Source organism: Cebus imitator, unplaced genomic scaffold (genome assembly GCF_001604975.1).
Source record: "Cebus imitator isolate Cc_AM_T3 unplaced genomic scaffold, Cebus_imitator-1.0 Scaffold98, whole genome shotgun sequence".
In the NCBI taxonomy this organism is placed as follows: Eukaryota; Metazoa; Chordata; class Mammalia; order Primates; family Cebidae; genus Cebus; species Cebus imitator.
The window spans coordinates 294,500-315,190 of record NW_016107413.1 but is presented as its reverse complement, the minus strand read 5'-3'; the positions used below and the strand labels follow the sequence as shown (position 1 = coordinate 315,190).

The 20,691-nt window shown below is 38.5% G+C and overlaps 1 protein-coding gene across 6 annotated transcripts in view; it reads left to right on the top strand.

Moving 5' to 3' along the window:
- Positions 1 to 11,502: 11,502 nt before the first annotated feature.
- HMGN3 (high mobility group nucleosomal binding domain 3) overlaps positions 11,503 to 20,691 on the top strand; it is a 28,674-nt gene continuing 19,485 nt past the window's right edge. For 5 of the 6 annotated variants that reach the window (XM_017536407.1, XM_017536406.1, XM_017536405.1 and 2 more), the window contains exon 1: positions 11,503 to 11,792. In XM_017536407.1, the coding sequence (XP_017391896.1) occupies positions 11,778 to 11,792 (15 nt within the window). In that variant the 5' untranslated portion in view covers positions 11,503 to 11,777. The remainder of the gene's footprint in view (positions 11,793 to 20,691) is intronic. The other variant, XM_017536408.2, reaches the window with a different exon arrangement.

Here is a 20,691-nt window from a genome sequence, read left to right as displayed (position 1 = left end):
AACAGATAACAGGCCACAGACCCATGGCCAGAGGACTGGGGACTCCTGGCTTAAACAACAAAAATTTATTATCTTTCAATTTTATAGACTAGAATTTTGACACTTATTATCTTGAAATAATTGAAAGATAATAAAAACTTATTATCTTTCAATTTTATAGATTAGAAGCCTGGACCTCACTGGGCTAAGATTAGGTGTTAGCTGGTCTGAGTTCCTTTCTGGAGAGCCTAGGAGAAAGTCTATATCCTTGCATTTTCCTGTTTCTAAAGGCCACCTACATTCCTTGGCTAATGGTTCCCTTTCTTCATCTTCAAAGCCAGCAATGGTGGGTTGAGTCCTTTTCAAATGGAATCTCTGACCCTCATTTTAGCTCCCTTCTGACCACAGTTTGGAAAAATTATCTGCTTTTAAGAATCTATGTGATTAGATTGGGCCTACCTGGATAATCTGCCTGTCTAAAGGTTCTTACCTTAATCATATATGCAAAAACCTTTTTCCCATGAAAGATAATGTATTTACAGAAACATTCTAGTATTAGGATGTAGACATCTTTGGGGGACAATTATTCTACCTACCATAGCTAATTATACTTCAATATCAATGTTCTTTCTTCATCACAAGTATTTACTAAAAACTGGGAATATCACTATAAATATTCATGTCATTACTAAAGACCTGGAATATCACTGCACAGAATAAAGTCCCTGTTTCTCCACTTCCTTTGATGTGACTAAATTCTATGATGGGATGTAAATGAAAGTGATATATGCAGCTTCTGGAAGTTGCCTTTAAAGAGGAAGGGCCTTTCTTTATCTTTTATCCTTCCTGCTGGCCAAAACACACATGTGAGGAATGAAAGTGGATTAGACATCTTTAACTAAGATACAAGTGCATAATGAAGGTGAAAGAGTAATGAGACAGAAGAGTGTGTCCCAGTTAGTTGTGGAACCACTATGTCAACCCTGTGTTTTTAATGTGAGGGAAAATATTAACTCTATTTTCCTAGCCATTGTTACTTGGCGGTTTTGATACTGACAACCAAAGCTAATCCTACAAAATACAGAGTGCAATGAAGTTTCCAATTTAGAGTACAGAAAAAGAGATAAATGGATGAGGAACGAGAAAACAGGATTTGCGATTTCTCCAGACTTTGGCCAGTTAAAGAAGGGGAAGCTATGGATATGGCCATCCATCCTACCCTCCCACCCCCACAAGCTCAAGAAGGTGTAAGGAGACAAGAGAATTACAGGGCTCAAACACATCAGCTTTCTCCGTTATGGGAGACTCTGATCAAAGTTCTCTGCAAACTTTGGAAGAGTCAAGTTTTAATTTTGAAACCTTAGCAGTTTTCACTAGGAAAAGAAAAAGGATTCCCAAATCTCTATGGCTTCAAAACAGCAAAGTCTTACTTCTCATTCACTCTACATGTCCATCTTGGGTCAGCTGGGAGCTATGCTCATTTTGATAATTCAAAAGCCCAGGTGAAGAGAAGCCCATCTTTGCATATGATTCCTTGCTCATGGCAGCAAAAGACAGGGGCAGTCATCTATGATAGACTGGATAGGGAAAATGTGGCACATATATACCATGGAATACTATGAAGCCATAAAAAATGATGAGTTCGTGTCCTTTGTAGGGACATGGATGAACCTGGAAACCATCATTCTCAGCAAACTGACACAAGAACAGAAAATCAAACAGTGCATGTTCTCACTCATAGGTGGGTGTTGAACAATAAGAACACATGGACACAAGGAGGGGAGCATCACACACTGGGGTCTGTCGAAGGGAAATAGGAGAGAGACAGCAGGGGGTGGGGAGTTGGGGAGAGATAGCATGGGGAGAAATGCCAGATATAGGTGATGGGGAGGAAGGCAGCAAATCACACTGTCATGTGTGTACCTATGCAACAATCTTGCATGTTCTTCACATGTACCCCAAAACCTAAAATGCAATAAATAAATAAAAGATGGGGGTAGTATAGTGAATCACCCACTGGCTCTTAATGATGGTGCTCAGCACAGCAACACTATTCACAGTAGCCAAGAGGTAGAAGCAACCCAAATGTCCACTGATGGATGAACACATAAATAAAATGTGGTATATTCATATAATAGAGTATTACCCAGCCTCCAAAAATGGAGGAAATTCTGTTACATACTACAACGTGAGTGGACTTTGAGGACATTACACTAAGTGAAAAAAACCACTCAAAAGACCAATACTGTATGATTTAACTTACATGAGGGACATAGAATAGTAAAATGCATAGACACAGAAAGAAGAATGGTGGTTACCAGGGGCTGGAGGAGGTGGAAAAGGGAAGTTGCTTGATGGGTATAGAGTTTTAAGATTTGCAAGATGAAAAGGTTTTGGAGATCAACTTCACAACAATGAGAATATACTTTACACTACTGAACTACATACTAAAAATGGCTAAGATGGTCAATTTTATGTGTTTTTTGCCACAGTAAAAAAGAATGATGCTCAGAAAAGACACACATCACTTCTGTTCACATTTAACTAGCCAAAGCAAGTTACCTAGTTATACCTACCTTTTAAAGATGGGGAAGGGAAGTATAATACTGTCGTGAAGGAGTAAAGCAGAAATATATGGTGAATAGTAGTAATGATTATTACAGTCTTCACTTCGGGGCATGAAATACTTCCTTCATCTTCCTTCCCACATATAAAATGCATTCTTTACTTTCCTCCAAGGGAAGATAACTCAAAAGTCTCATTGATTGCGTCAACTTCAAAACCCTGGATCCCTGGATGATGCGTGGTAGTCTTTATGTGAGGGGATAATGTGAAGGAGTCTGTAAAACAGGTGTGTGTGTATCTCCTTTTGATCCAGAGACCTGGCCCTCTCACCTCCCACTCACACATTATCCAGTGGTAGAGCAGAGTCAAGATACCTTCAATAAATACTCACATTATAAAGTGGAAGAATGGGAAACTTATGGCAGTCGTTGGCCTGTAACAATTTTTAGGCTTGGCGGATGTTTTAAACTCCCTACTGGAAACGTTCCTTGAATAGGCTGGATTTCCTAAAAGGAGCTCCCCTGTCCACTGATGTCCATGACTCTTGGATTCTCCTTTTAGGAAAGTCCTCTTTCAGGCTTGTTTGAATAGGCACTGAAGATATGCCTGTTTTAGAAAACTGACCAGCTTTCTCAGCCTGCTTCCTGCCTATCATTGTTGGAGAGTCCAACAGCTATGTTAAGTATCAAATTGCAACAATCACGTTTAATCCAGGTTAGAGCCTTTGTTTAGCAGTAAAACTATCTTACAAAATTAACCTTGGTTGTCTTCTGACTTACTCCCATGTTTCCTTTCTAGACATATTTCTTTGCCATACTTCTGTGTTTTCTTGCCCCAGCACTTCTGTTTTCCCTCCCTCTTCCCTCTTCTCCCTCTGTCTCCTCTCTTCCAGTTGTGGGTGTCTTGTGCCTAGCAGTGACAGCTATACCTTTTCCCATGAACCAATTTAAGTCATTCTGGGCCATTTGGTCTAATTGAAGGAATTACTGGGCACCACGCCCTAATTCACAATCAGTGACCTGATCCTTGCCACAAAGCTGAGTTCCAATGTTCTTTTGTTGCTCAAAGGATCAATTTTACCTTTCATTATTTAGACTGAGAAGCAGGTGCCTTTTCCAACCTTGTAAGTTTTTAACGTTGTAGATTCTCTGTTTCATTGGTTCTTACAAACTGACCAAGTCTTCTCTGAACATATATTTTTTCTTATAATATCTAATTAACTACAGTTGATAATAAACAATAAACAATAATGATAATCTGTTTTCAACCTCTTCCCTAAGGTTAGATATGCCTTTTGCCTTCAAATTAGGCAATAGTCTTAGCAAATTTCCCCCCCTAGAGAAATGAATTTGCATTCTTCCAGGATTCAGTAATAGTTTGCTTGATTCCTCTGACCAGCTGTTAAGCCAATGCCTCGTATTTTAGGGTTTGTTTTATTATTAAAGCAGCACCTTTCTCTTAGATTCTATCATTTCAGGACAAGATAGATAATCCTGTGGAAACAAATTTCCCTCAATCTCAGCAGCTTAAATAAAAGGTTCACTTCTAGCTTTGATAGCTCTATGTCCATTGTGGGGGGTGGTCTTCAAAGGGTTCTGTTCATTGTGATCACTGAAAGACACACATGGGCAATCTCTGTATCAACATCTGTTTCTATAATCAGCTCCAGTGAGAGGAGAATGTATAGCTTTTGTGGTTCTGTAGAGTTTTTTGTTTTGTTTTAGAAACAGGGTTGGACTCTGTCACCCAAGCTGAAGGGCAGTGACATGATCTCATCTCACTACAACCTCCACAACCTCCCTGGCTCAAGCGATTCTCCCACCTAAGCCTCCTGAGTACTGGGACTACATGCACATGCCACCATGCCCGGCTAATATTTGTGGGGTTTTTCTTGGTAGAGATGGGGTTTCACCATGTTGCCAGGTTAGTCTTAAATTCCTGGGCTCAAGCAATCCACCCACCTTGGCCTCCCAAAGTGCTAGGATTACAAGCATGAGCCATTAAGCCTACCCAAGCGTGTCTCTGAAAGCCGGAAAGATTTGGTAAGCAACACTAAAGGAAGCTCTGTAGTTCTGGATTCAGTTGTAGAGAACAGAACCCACTCTATCTAATTTAAGGAAAAAGGGTTTCAAAGATTCAATAGCTTATGGGATAGCTCAGAGGACTAAAGAGCCAGACTGTGGGTTGAACTTTCAGAAAAGTCTCCCAAAGTCACACTCAGAACAAGGTCGTCAAAGGAGCGATGTCTCTTTTGCAAGCAGGAATCCACTAGTATCAGGACTGTATAAGAATAAAAATACTTTCCCAATCATCAAGCCCCATCTCTGCCAATTTCAGACCATACCTCACTTGCTACAGAGTGAACACAAGGAGACATGCCTCTCCGAACCCACAGTGCTAGTGCCTGGGATCTTTGCTGATGTCGTTTTAGGAAAAATAGAAGCAGCAGACACAGCAGATATAGCAAAAGTGTGGCCTCTTCCTAACCTCCACTGTCTATACGTCATGCTAGTGCATCTAATTAGCCAAATGCAGATTACATCCAGAACCCTAGCTGCAGTGGGAACTCCAGAGTCTGGAGTGTAGGGAGGCACATGAGCAACAATCCAGCACTTACATTGGTACAACATAGCAATAGGCCATATTATGTAGCACCATGTTCTATGGCAACAATAAAATACTTCTTTTAATCATTTTTATCCCTGCCTACTTCAAAGTAATTTTAAGAGATTTATGCTAACTGTTCATAATCAGGACCTTAGGGATTCAGGAAAAGTTAAATATTTTCTGTGCTCTCTTTTATCATTTTAGGGGGAGTATAATATAATTGCTTCAAACAAAATATGTTAAGCATCATCCTTCAGGCATATGCACATTCCCATAGTTTGGTGGTTTATCATCTTCAATTTTCACACCAGTTCCATGAAACAGTGTATCAGTTAGGGATAGTATTCAGCTTCACATTACAGACATCCACCTAAAGTGGCTTGATCAAACGTGGTGTTTATTTTCCAAACGTTAAAGGTAGACTAAAGCTGGGCAATCTGGGGCCACTACAGAGACCTCAAGGCCTGCCTTTGTGCTCTTTCATCCTTAACTGTGACCCTTCTCTTTTTGGACATAGACGGCTGTTCTACTTCCGGACACTGTTAGCAACTTCCAGGATCAAAGGAGAGAAAGAACAAAGGCACAAGGCAGCTAGTTGCCTGGCTAGGTTTGCCCTGTTATTTGGCGGTGTTTAAACAACCACCTTGTGACTTCCGCATACATTTCATTAGCCCCAAAGGTGTCACATAGCAACCTCTATCTGCCAGGGAGTTGGAGGAACTGAAGATTGTTTTGTTTTGTTTTGACCAGCCCTATTGCCCAAATCAGAATTCTGTTAGTAGGAAGAAAGCTAGCGTGAATATTGGGCAGGTAACTAGCAATATCTACCTTGACTAGACATTATTTTTTTCATTTTACAATAAGGAAACCAGGATTCAAAGAGGTTGAGTAGTGTGGTGGTAGCTCAGTAGCTTGAGATTTGAATTCATGCTTTTGACTGCAAATTCCAAACTTTTTGATGAGCATTTATTTTTAAAATGGTTAAAACTTAAAAATTTTTTTGACATGTTAAGAAGTAAATTGGATTATTTAGTCATGGGGGGAGAAAAAGAATACATTTGCTTACAATTCCAGAGAGCAGAAGTGGGAATGGGAATGAGAAGGTGGAAAAGGATGAGAGATTTTTTGTAGGAGTAGCAAAATCCTATGTTTTAAAAACAACAAAAACCCCATGTAGATAAGCAGCCTTGAAGATTACGGCACATTTCCAGGCTAGTTTTCCACTCCTGGACAAAAATTTATTGCCTGGTGGCTAGAATTCATTGTGACCTGGCCAAACTCATTTTATTGGCTAACGCTTTCTTAGTACTTGAGAACTATAATAGTTATTAACCAAACCAACCTGAAAATCATCTCCAGTTGCTATATGGTAGTTTTCAGAATGATTCATTCGATTCTCATTTCCCCAAACCAGCATTTTCTTGCTTTCGTTGAGAAAAGGAAAATGGTATGGTATCTCTGAAAGGCAGGACCCTTGGGAGTAGTGACAGGGATGTTCTTTACAAGCTCCCAGGGATTCTGAGATTTGAAGAAAATGTAGAAGACACAAAAAATGGGTAGTCAAAATTGGTAGCTTAGAGAAGAGGGTGTGGTTGTATTCGAGAGTGTATTGGCACTGAGAATGTGCAATTCAGTTGGAGGGCTCTGCAACAACCACTAACTGGTTTTTGGCACCTGCAGCATGTGGCTTTTTACTTAATGGGATGGGATGGAGTCCTTACTTTGCTGTGTCCTCACTATGAACTTTGGGGATTTCCTTCCCTTAACCTTTTCACCTCCTTAAGCCTAGATGGCTCTTGGCACCAGCCATGCTAACAATCTGACAGAAAGGAATGGCTAAACCAGTGTGGTCCAATCCCTGGTTCTAGCCACTGATCCTATCTAATTCATCCCCAAATAGTCATTTGGTAGCTATAAAGAGCAAATTAATCACACTCCTGTGAGCTTAAGCAGCAGGAGCAAGAAAGAGAGGTAAATACCAAAGAGATTGAACCTGAAAAGTACCAGCGGTGGGAAAACTGTGTAAAACATACCTGGGGTAAAGAATCTTCACAAATATTAATTTGATCTAAGGCTGGGAAAACAAAAGAGTGAGTTCCTTGGAAGGTCACGGAATACCCTGACTCCTCTTGTTATTAATATGGTTGAGATATGCTTATGTAATCACTAACATTTAGCCTTGAAAGGGTGTGGCTTGTGGGGCTTTGGCCAAGGTATGTTCCCTTTGAGGATTTGGGGTCAGGAATTTTCATTTCATGTGGGCCAAAGGAGCTGCCTAGAGGGCTGCCTGGGAAGAAGAATGGACTTTTCTAGGTATCCGGATGTGTGGAGTTTTTAATTATTCTTTAGGTTTCTTGCAACTAGAGAAGAGGAAAACTGTGAAGTAAGCAGGCTGTGCCCAGCAAAACTGAGATAGAGCAAAAGCACAAGGTGAGGTCTGCAGGGCAAGTTTCACTCACAGAATTATGCTCCTGCTCCACAAGTGTGTTAAGAAGTCCAAAGGCTTTTGTAGATATCTGTCATCAGAATCTAAGTAGCAGCCTTCAGCAAATATTTGTTGAGAGCAAGGGCCTAGTCTAGAATTCCCAAATTATAGTGTAATCAACACATGAAAAGCTCATTTGAAAATGCAGATTCCCAAGCCTAGCCATTTAATACCATGGGGTTGAGGCCTGGGGATCTGCACTGTTATCAGGCTGCTTATTGGATTTGGGACCATTGGCTCTTGGACTCTCCTTGTTTTGTAAAAATTAACCTTGGGCTCTTCAAAAGTTAGCACCCAATCAAAGTAGAGATTTGACTAGAAAATACAAAATATCCTTTTGCCACCTCTTATTTGTTATTTTTGATGTTGTTTTGTTACACACCTGAATTCTTCACTGTGTAATTTTTTTGGCCTATTTATGGAAGAATAGTAACTTAATCTGGAATTACAAACTATTAGAAGCAACACTCTATCATTTTCACTTTTCCCCTCTCTTCCTTTCTCCCTCTGTCTCTCCCTCTGTCTGTGTGTTTGTGTGTGTGTGTGTGTGTGTGTGTGTGTCTATGTTTCTGTCTCTATGTTTCTGTCTCTTTTCCTTAACAAGAGTCATGACTATCATTTTTTTTGTCCTGCTGTCTGAAAAATGCAAAGTAGATGTACAGTTGCAACTATCAGAAGCAACAATATGTAGATTCTAGATCTGACCTCTCTAGTAATTTGTCATTACTTACAGCAAAAGCCTAAGGGAGCCCGTCTGTGTGTGCCTAAAGGAGGAAAAGAGAATCAAAAGGGAGGTGATTTGCAAATTATTTTCTCCTTTGAAAACTTCCTCTCAAGCCTGGTGTGGTGGCTTACATGGCTACTCAGGGGGCTGAGGCAGAAGGATCTCTTTAGCCCAGCAGTCTGAGGTTCAGTGAGCTATGATTGTGCCACTGCATGCCAGCCTGGGGCAGCAGACAGATCCTACCTCTAAAGCAATTTTAATATTAAGCATTTTTTGGAATGCCAAAGATCCACAAGATTCATTGGCAGTGGCATTCAATTTTTTTGATCAACACCATACTAAAATACATATTTCATGTCACAATCCAATGCACACACATACATGTATGTGTTCTTCATGTGTTTATATGAGCACATATGGAAAATAGAAACAATTATCTTATGAAAGATTATTTGCCTTTACCATGTGAAATACACTCTTGACATTTTCTTTACTTGGCCCTTTCTTTGCTTTTCGTATCCTTCCCTTCTCTCTTTCTTTCTCTCTCTCTCTCTCATTCTCTCTCACTCTGTGTATGTGTGTGTGTTTGTGTCTGTCAATGTCTCTGTCTCTTTCTCTTCCTTAATGATAGTCATGACACTATAAATGCTTTTGCTCTGCTGTTTGAAATATGTGGAGTAGTTGTACAGTTCCAATAGTTTTGAGTAGGAAAAAAGAGGAGAGGAGCTGGAATTGGAAAACAAGTTTGTTCACTATTTTTTTCTTCTTTCTTTCTTAGTAACTCTATTAATTTATCCATGTCTATCTTAGCTATAGTATATGCATCCTACTTTTACTGTCTTAGAGGCTGATATTCCAAAGTAGTAGAAATGCTCAATGGAATAAATAAATGAGTCTGTACTTCTTACCAGCATGACCTCCTCACTGTCTTGTATGTGACATGCTCATTTCTGCCCAGATGTCTTTATCTCTTAGCCTAGAATTCTAGGTATCCGCCAAATCATTCTCTTTGCCTACTCCTCTTACCTCCAGGGCCACCAGTAGAGGTTTGTGTTGACTTTCCCAGATCCTGAAGGCTACTCAAGGTACAAGGGAGAACACTTCATTTCCTAGAGTAGTGCTCAGACAGGTGCAATCTACATCAAAGGAAAGATAAGCGATGCTGTTGTTTTTCAACCAAAACTGTTATTTTCATAACTTGTAAAGGAACTAAAGGTTCCAAGGACTCAAGGTCCCCACAGTAAACTTTCATTATCCAACAAGCAAGCTTCAGTTTCATTGGATAATTTTTATTATGTGCAGCAAAAACATTTACAATTTTGTTTGCTGTTGTTGATCGGACTGTTTGGTTTTGAAAAAAATTAACAAAGAAGCCACTACCTTTGATGTGGCACTTTTCCGTCTCCATAAAGAAACATAGCCATCCAGATTGCAAGTGCTACTCAGTATCTTTCTCACACATATCTTATTAAAAATATTTTCACTGACTTTTTCTTTTTTTAACTATCAAGCACTTGGCAGACTAATCTCTTGCAAGAAATCTTCATTATAAATATTATTTTAATGGTAAAATTATTAACTTGTAAACTTTTATCTAGCTCTAGGCAACTGGTTTTTATCTTAGTTTGTTTGAGTATACTATTGTCATTCACTGAATGTCTGAGAAAAAGGAATCTATCAAAAATGGTTGGGATCCTGTCAAAAGAACACAGGCACTAATTTGAAGAGGCATGCATTGGTTAAAGATACGGTAACATGAGCATTAAAAAGGTAATAATAATGATAGCAATACACTGATGCACACCAAATATATAAAAATCCATGAGTTCATAAAGATGTTCCAAAAAAGAAAGTCATTAACTACCTCTGGGGTATGCTAGATCAATTAATTTATTCTGAAAATTACTAAAGAAAAAGTGAAATATTAAACTTAATTCTTTGAAGATATTTTTAATACATATTTGCAGCCTCTGTGTTACCAAAGTGGATTTAGCCATATTTATAAAAGGCTTCGACAGATGTGAGCTTTGCCTGCTGATTCTGAAACTAACTTTGCCCAATTTTGCTTTTTCTATAATTTCATATGAATGAGGTCATTCATTGTGATCTTTTGTAGTTGACATCTTTCATGCGGAATTTTGTTTCTGATATTCACCCATGTAGGAAAATTTATTCCTTTTTATTGCTGAGTAGTATTCCACTGTATGTGTTCATCACAATTAGCTTACCCATTCAAGTAGCACTTTTCATGCATCTGCTAAAATGATTGTTTTCCCCCTTTATTCTGTTAATTCTGAAAATTATATCGATTGATTCTCAGATATTAAAAAAGCAACTTTGCATTCCCAAGATAAGCCCCACAGGTCATGATGTATTGTCCCTTTAAATGTTGTTGAGTTTCATTTACTAAAATTTTGTTCATGACTCTTATGTCTATTTTATGAGAGATATTGGTGTGTAACTCTCTTTTCTTTTGAAGTCTTTCACTGGTTTTGATAGCAGAGTAAATCTGGTCTCATAAAATGAATTCAGAAGTATTTTTGCAATGCTCATTTTATGCCTTGCAGAACGTTAAGAAACATTATGTATAAGGTGTAACATGACAGGTGTGATTCAAATATATGTCTCAAATATAAAACAATCAGTTTTTATCTTGTTCTTTCTTTTCCTAATTTCCATAATAAACATGTCCTATTCCTCTTCACATCTAGTTTGAAGTTGGCCTTATTAGTGAGTGATTTATAATCACAGATTTTAGAAAATTAGAGCTAAGTTATTTTAGGGACTGCTGTCACTGCATATCTAGAAGAGGAAACTGAGACCTTTAGAGGTTGCCACGCTCTTCCAGAACAGAGTACCTTCCCACTCTTTACAGGTCCCCATCATGTAACACTCATTAAAAGTCTTTATGGGTAGGAAATGTATAAAGTACCTGCTGTGTATCTACTTACATTATAAAGTTTACGTGTTCATTGTTACTCTTTTTCCTTCCTATGAAGGCACACACTGTTCTTACTCTTACAATCTCCAAGAGAGAGCAGAGAAACAATGAACCTTCAGGAGTGTGTGGCCTGGGGGCTGCTAGTTGAACTGGGCATGCTCAGTCGCCAGGCAGATTTTTCGGTGAAGTGGCAACTACAACAGCGAGTACCGCGCGCGGAGGTGGGCGTGCCCTCGTGGAATTTAGAACGTTGCCTCGGCCAATGGGGCCTCGCGGCCGGGTGGCGGGGCTCCTCATTGGAGCAGCAGGGAGGCGAGCAGAGGGCCCCCGGAGGGAGCCGCGGAGGTGCAGGTCGAAGAGGCCGGGCTACGCCGTGCCCTGCGTGTGAGCAGCTGCAGCAGCAGAGGCAGCATCCAGCGGCAGCGCCAGCAGTTCCAGCCGGTTGCTTTACTTTTTGCTTCACCGACATAGTCATTATGCCGAAGAGAAAGGTAAGTCTTACCAAAAAAGATTTAAAAGGCCTTAAAATTGTGCTTACAGTGAATCCTGGCATTGCAATGGCTTGCGCAGAACGCGCGCGGTAGTAACCGGGGGACTGGGAATCTCTGCTTCTCCACACTTGTTTTTAGATGCCTGTTGCAGACATCCCTCTCTCCCTCTCCCCCTCCCTCTGTCCTCGTCGATCTCTGAATGTTACTTTCTCTCCAGTGACGCCGTTTCCCCTCTTTTTGAACTCATTCTTGCTGGAATGGTTTCCCCGTACAACAAGACGCAAAAGCGGCTTTCCATTCCGAAGGGGAGTTTCCTCTTTGCAAACTGCCAGGTAGCGAATTAGTGTGAAGGAAAAACAGAGAGGGGAGAAAAACACGTCCAAACATAGGGAGGGTGAAGAAAATAAATCGGGCAAATGTTGGGGTTATTCCCATGCGGCTGCGCCCGCGGCTGGCTGCGCTCGCGGCTGGCTGCGCCGCCGTGGTGGCTCCGAGGCTAAGGGAGACAGAAAGCCATGTTTAAAATAGCGCTCACCCTCCTGCTCGCCTCCGCAGCAGACCCGTATGTACCAACTCCAGTGTCAATCAGGACTGGGGCCGGCGAGGCGGGGCCTGGCGGCTTGGACCTACCCGCGCTTCACGGCGAGAGCAGCGGAGTTGGCAGCGTGGAAGGCGGGACAGCGCCGGAGTATCCAATATGGCTCGTCCAAGGTCAGGGGGCCAACAGGTCCTCCCCAGTGACTGGAACCCACACTCAGTTGGGGAAGGCGGGGTCCGTGCTGTCCGCTCCTCTGCGTGTAAAGCAAACTGGAGTCATTTTTGTCCCATCTTCCACCCCTTGCGGACTGTCCGCTTCTGCGCAGGCCCCGGACGCCGACTACCACGTTCCGAGACACAAATCTGCCTCGGGGTGGGGCTGCGACTTTCCCAGGGAAGGAAGGGAAGGCTTTCCTCCTCCCTGAGAAACCAATGTGTGATGGCTGGTTCCTGAGCAAGTGCTTTGCGTCCTCCCACCGCCAGCCTCAGTGTTTCCAACGGTGTCAACGAGTGTGGGTATTCAGTTTGAAGGAAAATTATACCTAATATCCTGTTTTATCAAAGACCATGGACTAATTTGTGTGTGTGAGTGACTGCATTACTTTAAAATACTGAAGTTTAAAAAACTCAGAAGCTTTTCCCTTATATGTTATTACTGAGAATTGGGTGGAAACTTGCTTCCTACTCTATTTTTTAAAAATAATAGTAATTGAAAGTGTTTAAAACTCTTAGTTTGTTGTGCACATACTGTGTGCACAACACGCTATGCAGAATTTGACTTGCATTATCTCATTTAATTCTCAAAACACTGTGAGCAGTGTTATCCCCATTCAACTGAGACTTAAAGAAATAAATTGTCCTGCATCTCACCAACCAATAACTACTAGTAAAGATTTGATCGGATACTATAGATGCCAAAGTCTTATTCTCACCCATTATGTACTCATTTAGGAAAAGGTGGGTCAAGAGGAGTTTAGGAAATCCAAACGTACTCCCAGTGTAAGAAGACAGATGGCCTATTAAGAAGACTAATGCTTGAGATTTATTATTTAAACTTACATTTTATGAAAGTATTTCCTAGCCCTGTTTTACTAGAATTAGAATATTAAATGATGTCACCATTGTCATCATTTTGACTGAGGGTTAATGATGGGTTAGGAATGCTAGTAGAGGCTTTCCCATAAAGGAACTAATCAAGATATGGGTTACAGAGTAAGTGAGCTGGGGGCCATCTTTTTTTCCTGGGAATTATTAACATGTTTACATAAACAGTACGTTAGGTGTGCACACTTTATGTATAATGGACCCTGATGATGGAACCCTTCATAGCTGTTTATTCAAGGGCCAGAGTTGCTGAAACCATTATTCTTATAGGGGAACTGTCTACCTCTCTCAAGGGGACGGAGGGAAGAAGAAAAGAGCACTAAAATAACAATTATGGTTTTATTTCTTTGGAAGGCAGGGAACCCCCATGCATAAGCTAGCCAGTAAGCCTAAGACTAGGGGCTAAATTCTGTACAGGCACCTATGTGTCATCCTTCAGGACATCAGAGTGTTCTCCAGTGATGGAAAACTTCTCCTTGATTAATAGGAAGGCTTCCCGTTTATAGCTAAAGCCTAAAGACCTCAGTTGGCACCTGAGCAAGAACAACCTCAGATTAAACACAGTGATCATTGCCAGCCCATCTGTCAGTCAAATATTAGAGCAGCCTCATGGAATCCTAAAGTTCAGTGGAACTTATGCAAGAAACTACTGTCATTAGGTAAAGCCTGCTTAGATACAAAAAAGAATTGGAGACAATCCATGCATAGCTCTTCAACATCTTTAAAGCTGGGGTAATTGCCAAAGCATTTACATACTACACAATATTTTTCTTGACTAAAGAACTGTCTGCTCTACGAAACTTTTAAAATGTCCCCATAGTACTTTTTTTTTTTTTTTGCCTTCGTAGCCCCCTGGATCAACTTTTCCTAGAAATCAAGAAATGTTATTTAATGAGCATTTAAGTAAGTTGTTCTGCAGAGCAAGAAGTGGGACAGATGAAGTCAATGAAAACATCTGGAATCCTAGCCCTGTTTTAATGCTACAGGAACATACTGTTTTTGCCTTCTTGGAGCTTGTGTTTAATAAGGTGGTAAGACTAGCAGGCACAAAACAGTTGAATAACATAAGACTGTGTATATGTTCCAGAATGTGTAGTTATAGATTCCACAAACAGTAGGAAAGATAAGGAAAGAAAGTTAACTTTGGGCTGGCCTTAAAAGTGTGGGTATAACTCAACTATACAAAGAAGAAGTCAGAGGCATTTTTGGTTACCCGGTATTCAGATGTGTCTCCTGATTGTATCTTAACATGACCAGCCCTCAGTTATGCAACTTCAGGGCTGTAATACCATCTGCATTAATATTAAAATGTTCTCATGACATTTCTTTGTAAGTTTCATGTGTGTCTTTGTGTGTGATAATCATAGCTACATTAAGTCAAATGGTTTCTTATAAATACTATAGTATTTTGTGAAGTAATACAGCACTTAGTGAAGAGTTCTTCAGTGCATATTAATCTCTAAGTTTGTGAGATGTAAATAAAGGTGAGTTTCCTGTATCAGGTAACGGGTGGTGGATGAGTGGAATTACAAAGGAAATGATAACATTCATGGACTCAGGTGGTAGTGAGACAATGAGTGACTGAGCTCTAGACTGTTCTGGTCAGACATCCACAAATGCCCACAGTGGTCATGTTGTTATGTGATGATTTGATGTTCTACAAAGACATCAGACAACAAGACCTAGAATCACAGTCCTGGCATGATTAGCAACAGGAAATAGATTTTTACATCTTTCTTTTAGTTAATAGTTTCCAGTTCCTTATCACTAGAACTATTTTAAATGTCTAACGTATCACATCAGAAATTCTCTAATGAAGCAATTTTCCATGAATTTGGCATGTAAACGGTCATGTCTCTTGACACTTAAAGTAAAGATTTAAGGAAGGAAAGCCCATCTGCCTCTAGGTTTGAAATTCGAAATTAGATTTTTATCTGTTTCCTTGAAATGGAAGGCCCAGTAGCAGTGGCATTGGACTTATTAGCACAGGGGATGCTTAACTAACAGTGATCAAGTTTTGTGATAGTTAATTTTGAAAAGAATATTACTTGTCATAACACCAAAAACAGAAACTGTAAATGAAAACACAGATAAATTTGGCTACATGAAAATGAATATTTCAAGATGGCAAAAAAAAAAACTGTTAACAAAAATTTTAAATTTATGAAAAACTGGGAATAAATGTTTGTACCACATATACTGAAAAAAGGTTTGCTATTTTAAAAAGATAGCATCCCACATTTCCTTATGGAAAAGATGTATATCTTTATAGGAAAATAACGAAGACTAAGTAGACACAAATGTTAGTTTTACTAGAAATCAAAGAAATGTACACTATTAAGAATAATGAGATGTAATTTTTTAAAATAACCAATCTGGTTTAAAAAAAAGATTAAAAGTAGGTACTGGCTAGTGCTGAGGGACATAGCCACTCAGCACTCTAAATTAAAGCATTTATTGAAGTATTGTTTACTTATTGTAAAGTCCATTCATCCATTCAGATATTTTTAGTAAAGTATAAAGTGCAACCATTATCATAATCCAGTTTTGAAACATTTCCATCATTCCACAAAGGTCCCTCATGGAGTTTATAGCCAATCCCCACTCCCAGCCTAGCCCCGGGCACTAATCTACTTTTGCTGTCTCTAGATTAAATATTTCTGGAAGTTTTATATAAAAGAAATGATACAATGTGTAGTCTTTTATGACTGATTTTTTTTACTCAGCATAATGTGTTGTAGAATGTATCATTACATCATTCTTTTTTCATCGTCCAGTAGTGTTTCATTGTATGGATATACTACTTTTTGTTTATCCTTTCACAAGTTGATGGACATTTGGATTGTTCCAGGTTAGAACTATTATAAATAATGCTGCCGTGAATATTTGTATGTAAGTTATTGCATGAACATGTATTTTCATTTCTCTTGAGAAGATTTCTAAGAGTAGAACTGGTGGGTGGTATGAAAGTCAACGTTTAACATTTTAAGGAACCTGCAAACTGTTTTCCAGAGTGCATGAGTTCTAGTTCCAACATACTTGGTCATAATTGATATTGTTCATTTTTTGCTTATAGACATCCTAATGAATTTTCATTTATAGTTCTATAATAACTACTAACAATAAGCATCTTTTCATGTGTTTACTAGCATAATGTATATCATATGTGAAATGTCTATTCAGATATTTTGCCCATTTTTAATTGGGTTGTCTTATTGATTTGTAAGAGTTTTTTATATGTCTGAGATAGAAGTCCCTTATCGTAAATATGACTGGTAGTTATATTCTCCCAGTTTGTGACTTAAAATTTTTTTTTCTTAATGGTGTCTTTTGAAGAACAAGTTTTAAATTTTGATGAAATCCATTTCGTATTATATCTAATAAATCTTTGTCTAATTCAAGGTTATGGATATTTTCTCCTAGAGGTTTTATGCTTTTAACTCTTATATTTAGGTATGTGATCCATTTTGAGTTAATTTTTTGTATGGTATGAGATTAGGGTTTAAATTTATTTTTTTACTGTAGAAATCCAATGATCTCAGCACCATTTGTTGAAAAGACCATCCTTTCTCCACTGAATTGCCTAGTCACCTTTGTTGAAACTCTGTCATAAATGTAATTTTATTTCTGGACACTCAATTATGTTCTATGATCTGTATGTCTGTTCTTATACCAGTACTACATTATCTTGGGTAGTCGCAGTGGCTCACACCTGTAATCCCAACATTTTGAGAGGCTGAGACAGGAGGATCACTTGAGGTCAGGAGTTTGAGACCAGCTTGGGCAACATAGCAAGACCTCATCTCTACAAAAAATTTAAAAATTAGCTGGGCGTGATGGGGTGCACCTGTAGTGGCAGCTGCTCAGGAAGCTGAGGCTGGAGGATCTCTTTAGCCCTGGAGGTTGAAGCTGCTGTGAGCCGAGATTGCGCCACTACACTCCAGCCTGGGCAACAGAGTGAGACCCTGTCTCAAAAGGATGGAAAAGCTACCCTATCTTGATATCTTGATTACTATGGTTTTATATTAAGATTTAAAATCTGGTAATGTCAGTTTTTCACTTTTTGTTACTTCTTTCCCAAAATTGTTTCTGGCTATTTGGTCTTTTATGTTTTTGTGTAAATTTTAGAATCACCTTATATATTTCTACAAAAAAAAAAAAAAAAAGCCTGCCATTATTTTGATAGAGATTGAAATGAATCTAAAAATCAGTTTGGAAAGAATTGCTTTCTTAGCAATATTGAGTTTCCGTGTCTGAATATGAAAGGGCCTGACATTCATAAATGCTTGCTGCATTTAATTGAGTTAAATATTGATATGGAATCTATATTTGAGTAAAGGCTCCAAAATGGTAGGGTTGTACATTTAATATTTAATTATTCATTCACTCCATGTTAAACATTCATTGGGCATCATCTTTATGCAAGATATCATCACCTTGGGAAATTAAATGAAAAATTACTGTTTTTTTCAACTCAAATGAGTAAGTGCCCTTGTTTTTAAGAATTTTTCAATCTAATGGGATAGGTAGAACACATACACAAGTATTTATAATTCATAGAAGAAAGTGATAATGAGCCACAAGAGAAGCTATGAGCAGTGAACATTCAAAGGTTTAGCCAGGCTGAATGTCCAAAGAAGAAACACTGTGAAAGAGTGTTTGGTTAAAAGGGTCAGGGGTTATAGCTTTTAACCACCCTGTTGTGTTTCAGAAGTTGTCTGGCACCATGTTTCTATATCAGCACAAGTTACTTTATTGATTGCCTATTTTCTAATTAATTTTGTTTTGTAATCCTAATTTGACTTTACTGTGAAGTCATTCATGGCTCTGATCTTCCTTTCATCCCCCATAGCACCTAGCACAGGTAGTGTAAATATTTGTAAAACAAAGGGATGAATAAATTGTTTTCAGAGGAAGGAAGTAATAAGTTTAATCATTTCATTGTAAGTAGGTTTAATCATTTCATATAGTGGGGACAACTCCAGTATGGTTCTGGCATTTGCTGTTTATTAGCTATATGATCTATGGTAGATCCCGTAACCTCTCCCTAAGTTGCTAAGTTCCGAATTCTCTAAGAGTCAGTTTTCTCATCTTTAAAATGGGAGTAATGATATGCTCTATTTCATTGCAATATTATGAGAATTAATTGAGATGGTGAATGCAAAGAACTTAGCCCAGTGCCTGGTATGTGTAAAACAATCAATGGATATTTGATGTGATGATGAGCTTTTTAATTATTATGAGAACCACAGTGGAACAACAGGCTTCTAACAGCACCATGCCTCCGCTTTGTGGGATGACAAATGGTGTACACAGTGAGGGAGCAAGTAGATCCTACTCTGATGTCGAATTCACTGCAATTGTAGGAATACATGTTCAACCACCAAATAACAAATGGAGTGTTTTTCAAAGAGTATAAGCTTTAATCTTGTGCATTTCTACATGGTTGATTTTTCTCACGGAAAAAAATATGCTTAAAAATATCTTCATATGACATTAAAATTCCCTTGAAAGATCAGTTACCAAGTGGTCCTCTTTTCCTATATTTTTCTCCTAAAATGTTGCTTTTGTTTACACCAGAGTTAAATATATTCCAGTTTCCTGCAGGGCACAATTTGGAAATGGTGACTGAAATAAACATCATTTAAGCTGTCTGCTTTCACAGTACCTAGAGTGTTGAAATATGATGTTAGTCTCCTGAGTAATTTAAAAATCACTGTCGAAGTTAACAAAATAAAAATGTTGAATTCCTTTTCACTGGTTACTTATTTATTGTACATTTCACTGTCTTCTTAGAAGAATTCAGTCAAATCATGGATTCTTGGTCAAGGTATTTATTGAATCTAGTATTATTCTACCTTGTGGGCATGTCCAGAAACAGGGCTATTTAGATATGCTCAAGGCAAATACGTATTCAGTCACACATAAAGTAAATTATATACACATTCAGAAGTAGGAAGATGGAAAAGTGGTTTTAAATTTCAAAATTGGCTCCAAACTGTAATATTTTAAGAGAAATGTATGTCAGTAATTAACACAAATATACTTACTACTATTAAAATTGAATTAATTTAAAAATTGAGCTATTTATTGAATGCCTGGATGTACCAGACCTAAGTGTTTTATATTCATAATGTACCTGAGTTTAAATAAATTTATGTGAAATTATTAGGTTCAAATGTAGGGGAAGTATTATACTATAATTTCATTTTATTCTCACAACAGTTCAATGAGGCACTTTCATCTCACAGCTAAGAGAGAGGTCTTTTTCTATGAGTCAGGCTGTTCTTAGCACTTTATATTAATAATGTTAATTCTTCCAACCACCCAGTAACTTGTGTCCTCTTCCCGTTCTCATTTTACATATGAGAAAATTGAAGCACCAAGTGGTTAACAGACTTCCTCAAAGCACCTGTGATAAGGAATGACTGAGTTGGGATTTCACTTCTGAAGTATGGCTCCAGAGCCTGTGATCTTAATCAGTGAGCCCTGCAGCTTTCTCAAACACAGGGGAAAATGTTGGGATTTAGTGAGATTAAGAAATTTCCTATGGGTCACATAGCTAGGAAGTGATAGAACCAGCATTCTGACCAAGCTGTTTTACTCAGAAATTTTGCTGTTAACCATCACACCATAATACTTCATGTATATGTTTATTTCTAATAATTGCATGTATTTTTAACTGCAGTACCTAATGAATGAAATGAGGAGGAATCAAGAGTTATGCAAACAAGAGTATTCACTTGTTTAAAATGTCTTTATTACAATATAGGCTGGTGCCATGGTTTCTAGGTGCCGGTCATAGAAAGTTACCCAACAAGGCATTATTATTTGTGATTCTGCCCTAAGGCTGGCCTCAGGGTCCAGTCCTGTTCTTGGTAAGAGAGGAGCATTATTACCATGAAGTCTTCTAGGTATTTCAGTAACTTTATTTTGTTCTTTACTTTCTTGCTTTTTATTGGTAAATGTGCTTTATTCCACCGAAGTTTATAGATCTTATTTTTGTTTTAAAAATTTTTAAATAACTTTAAATTTATTTTAACAAAGTCTAAAATTGCTCTCTATCTGTATCATCCTCCAGAACAAAACCAGGACCATAGTATCCTTTAACGTCTTATCTACTGACCCCACTTCTATCTTTCATGGTTATTGTCTAAAGCTGTGCTGTGCAGTATGGTAGCCATTAGCTGCATGAGTTTATTAAGCACTTAAGAAGAATGAGGAGCTGAATTTTTAATTTCATTTAAAAACTGATATT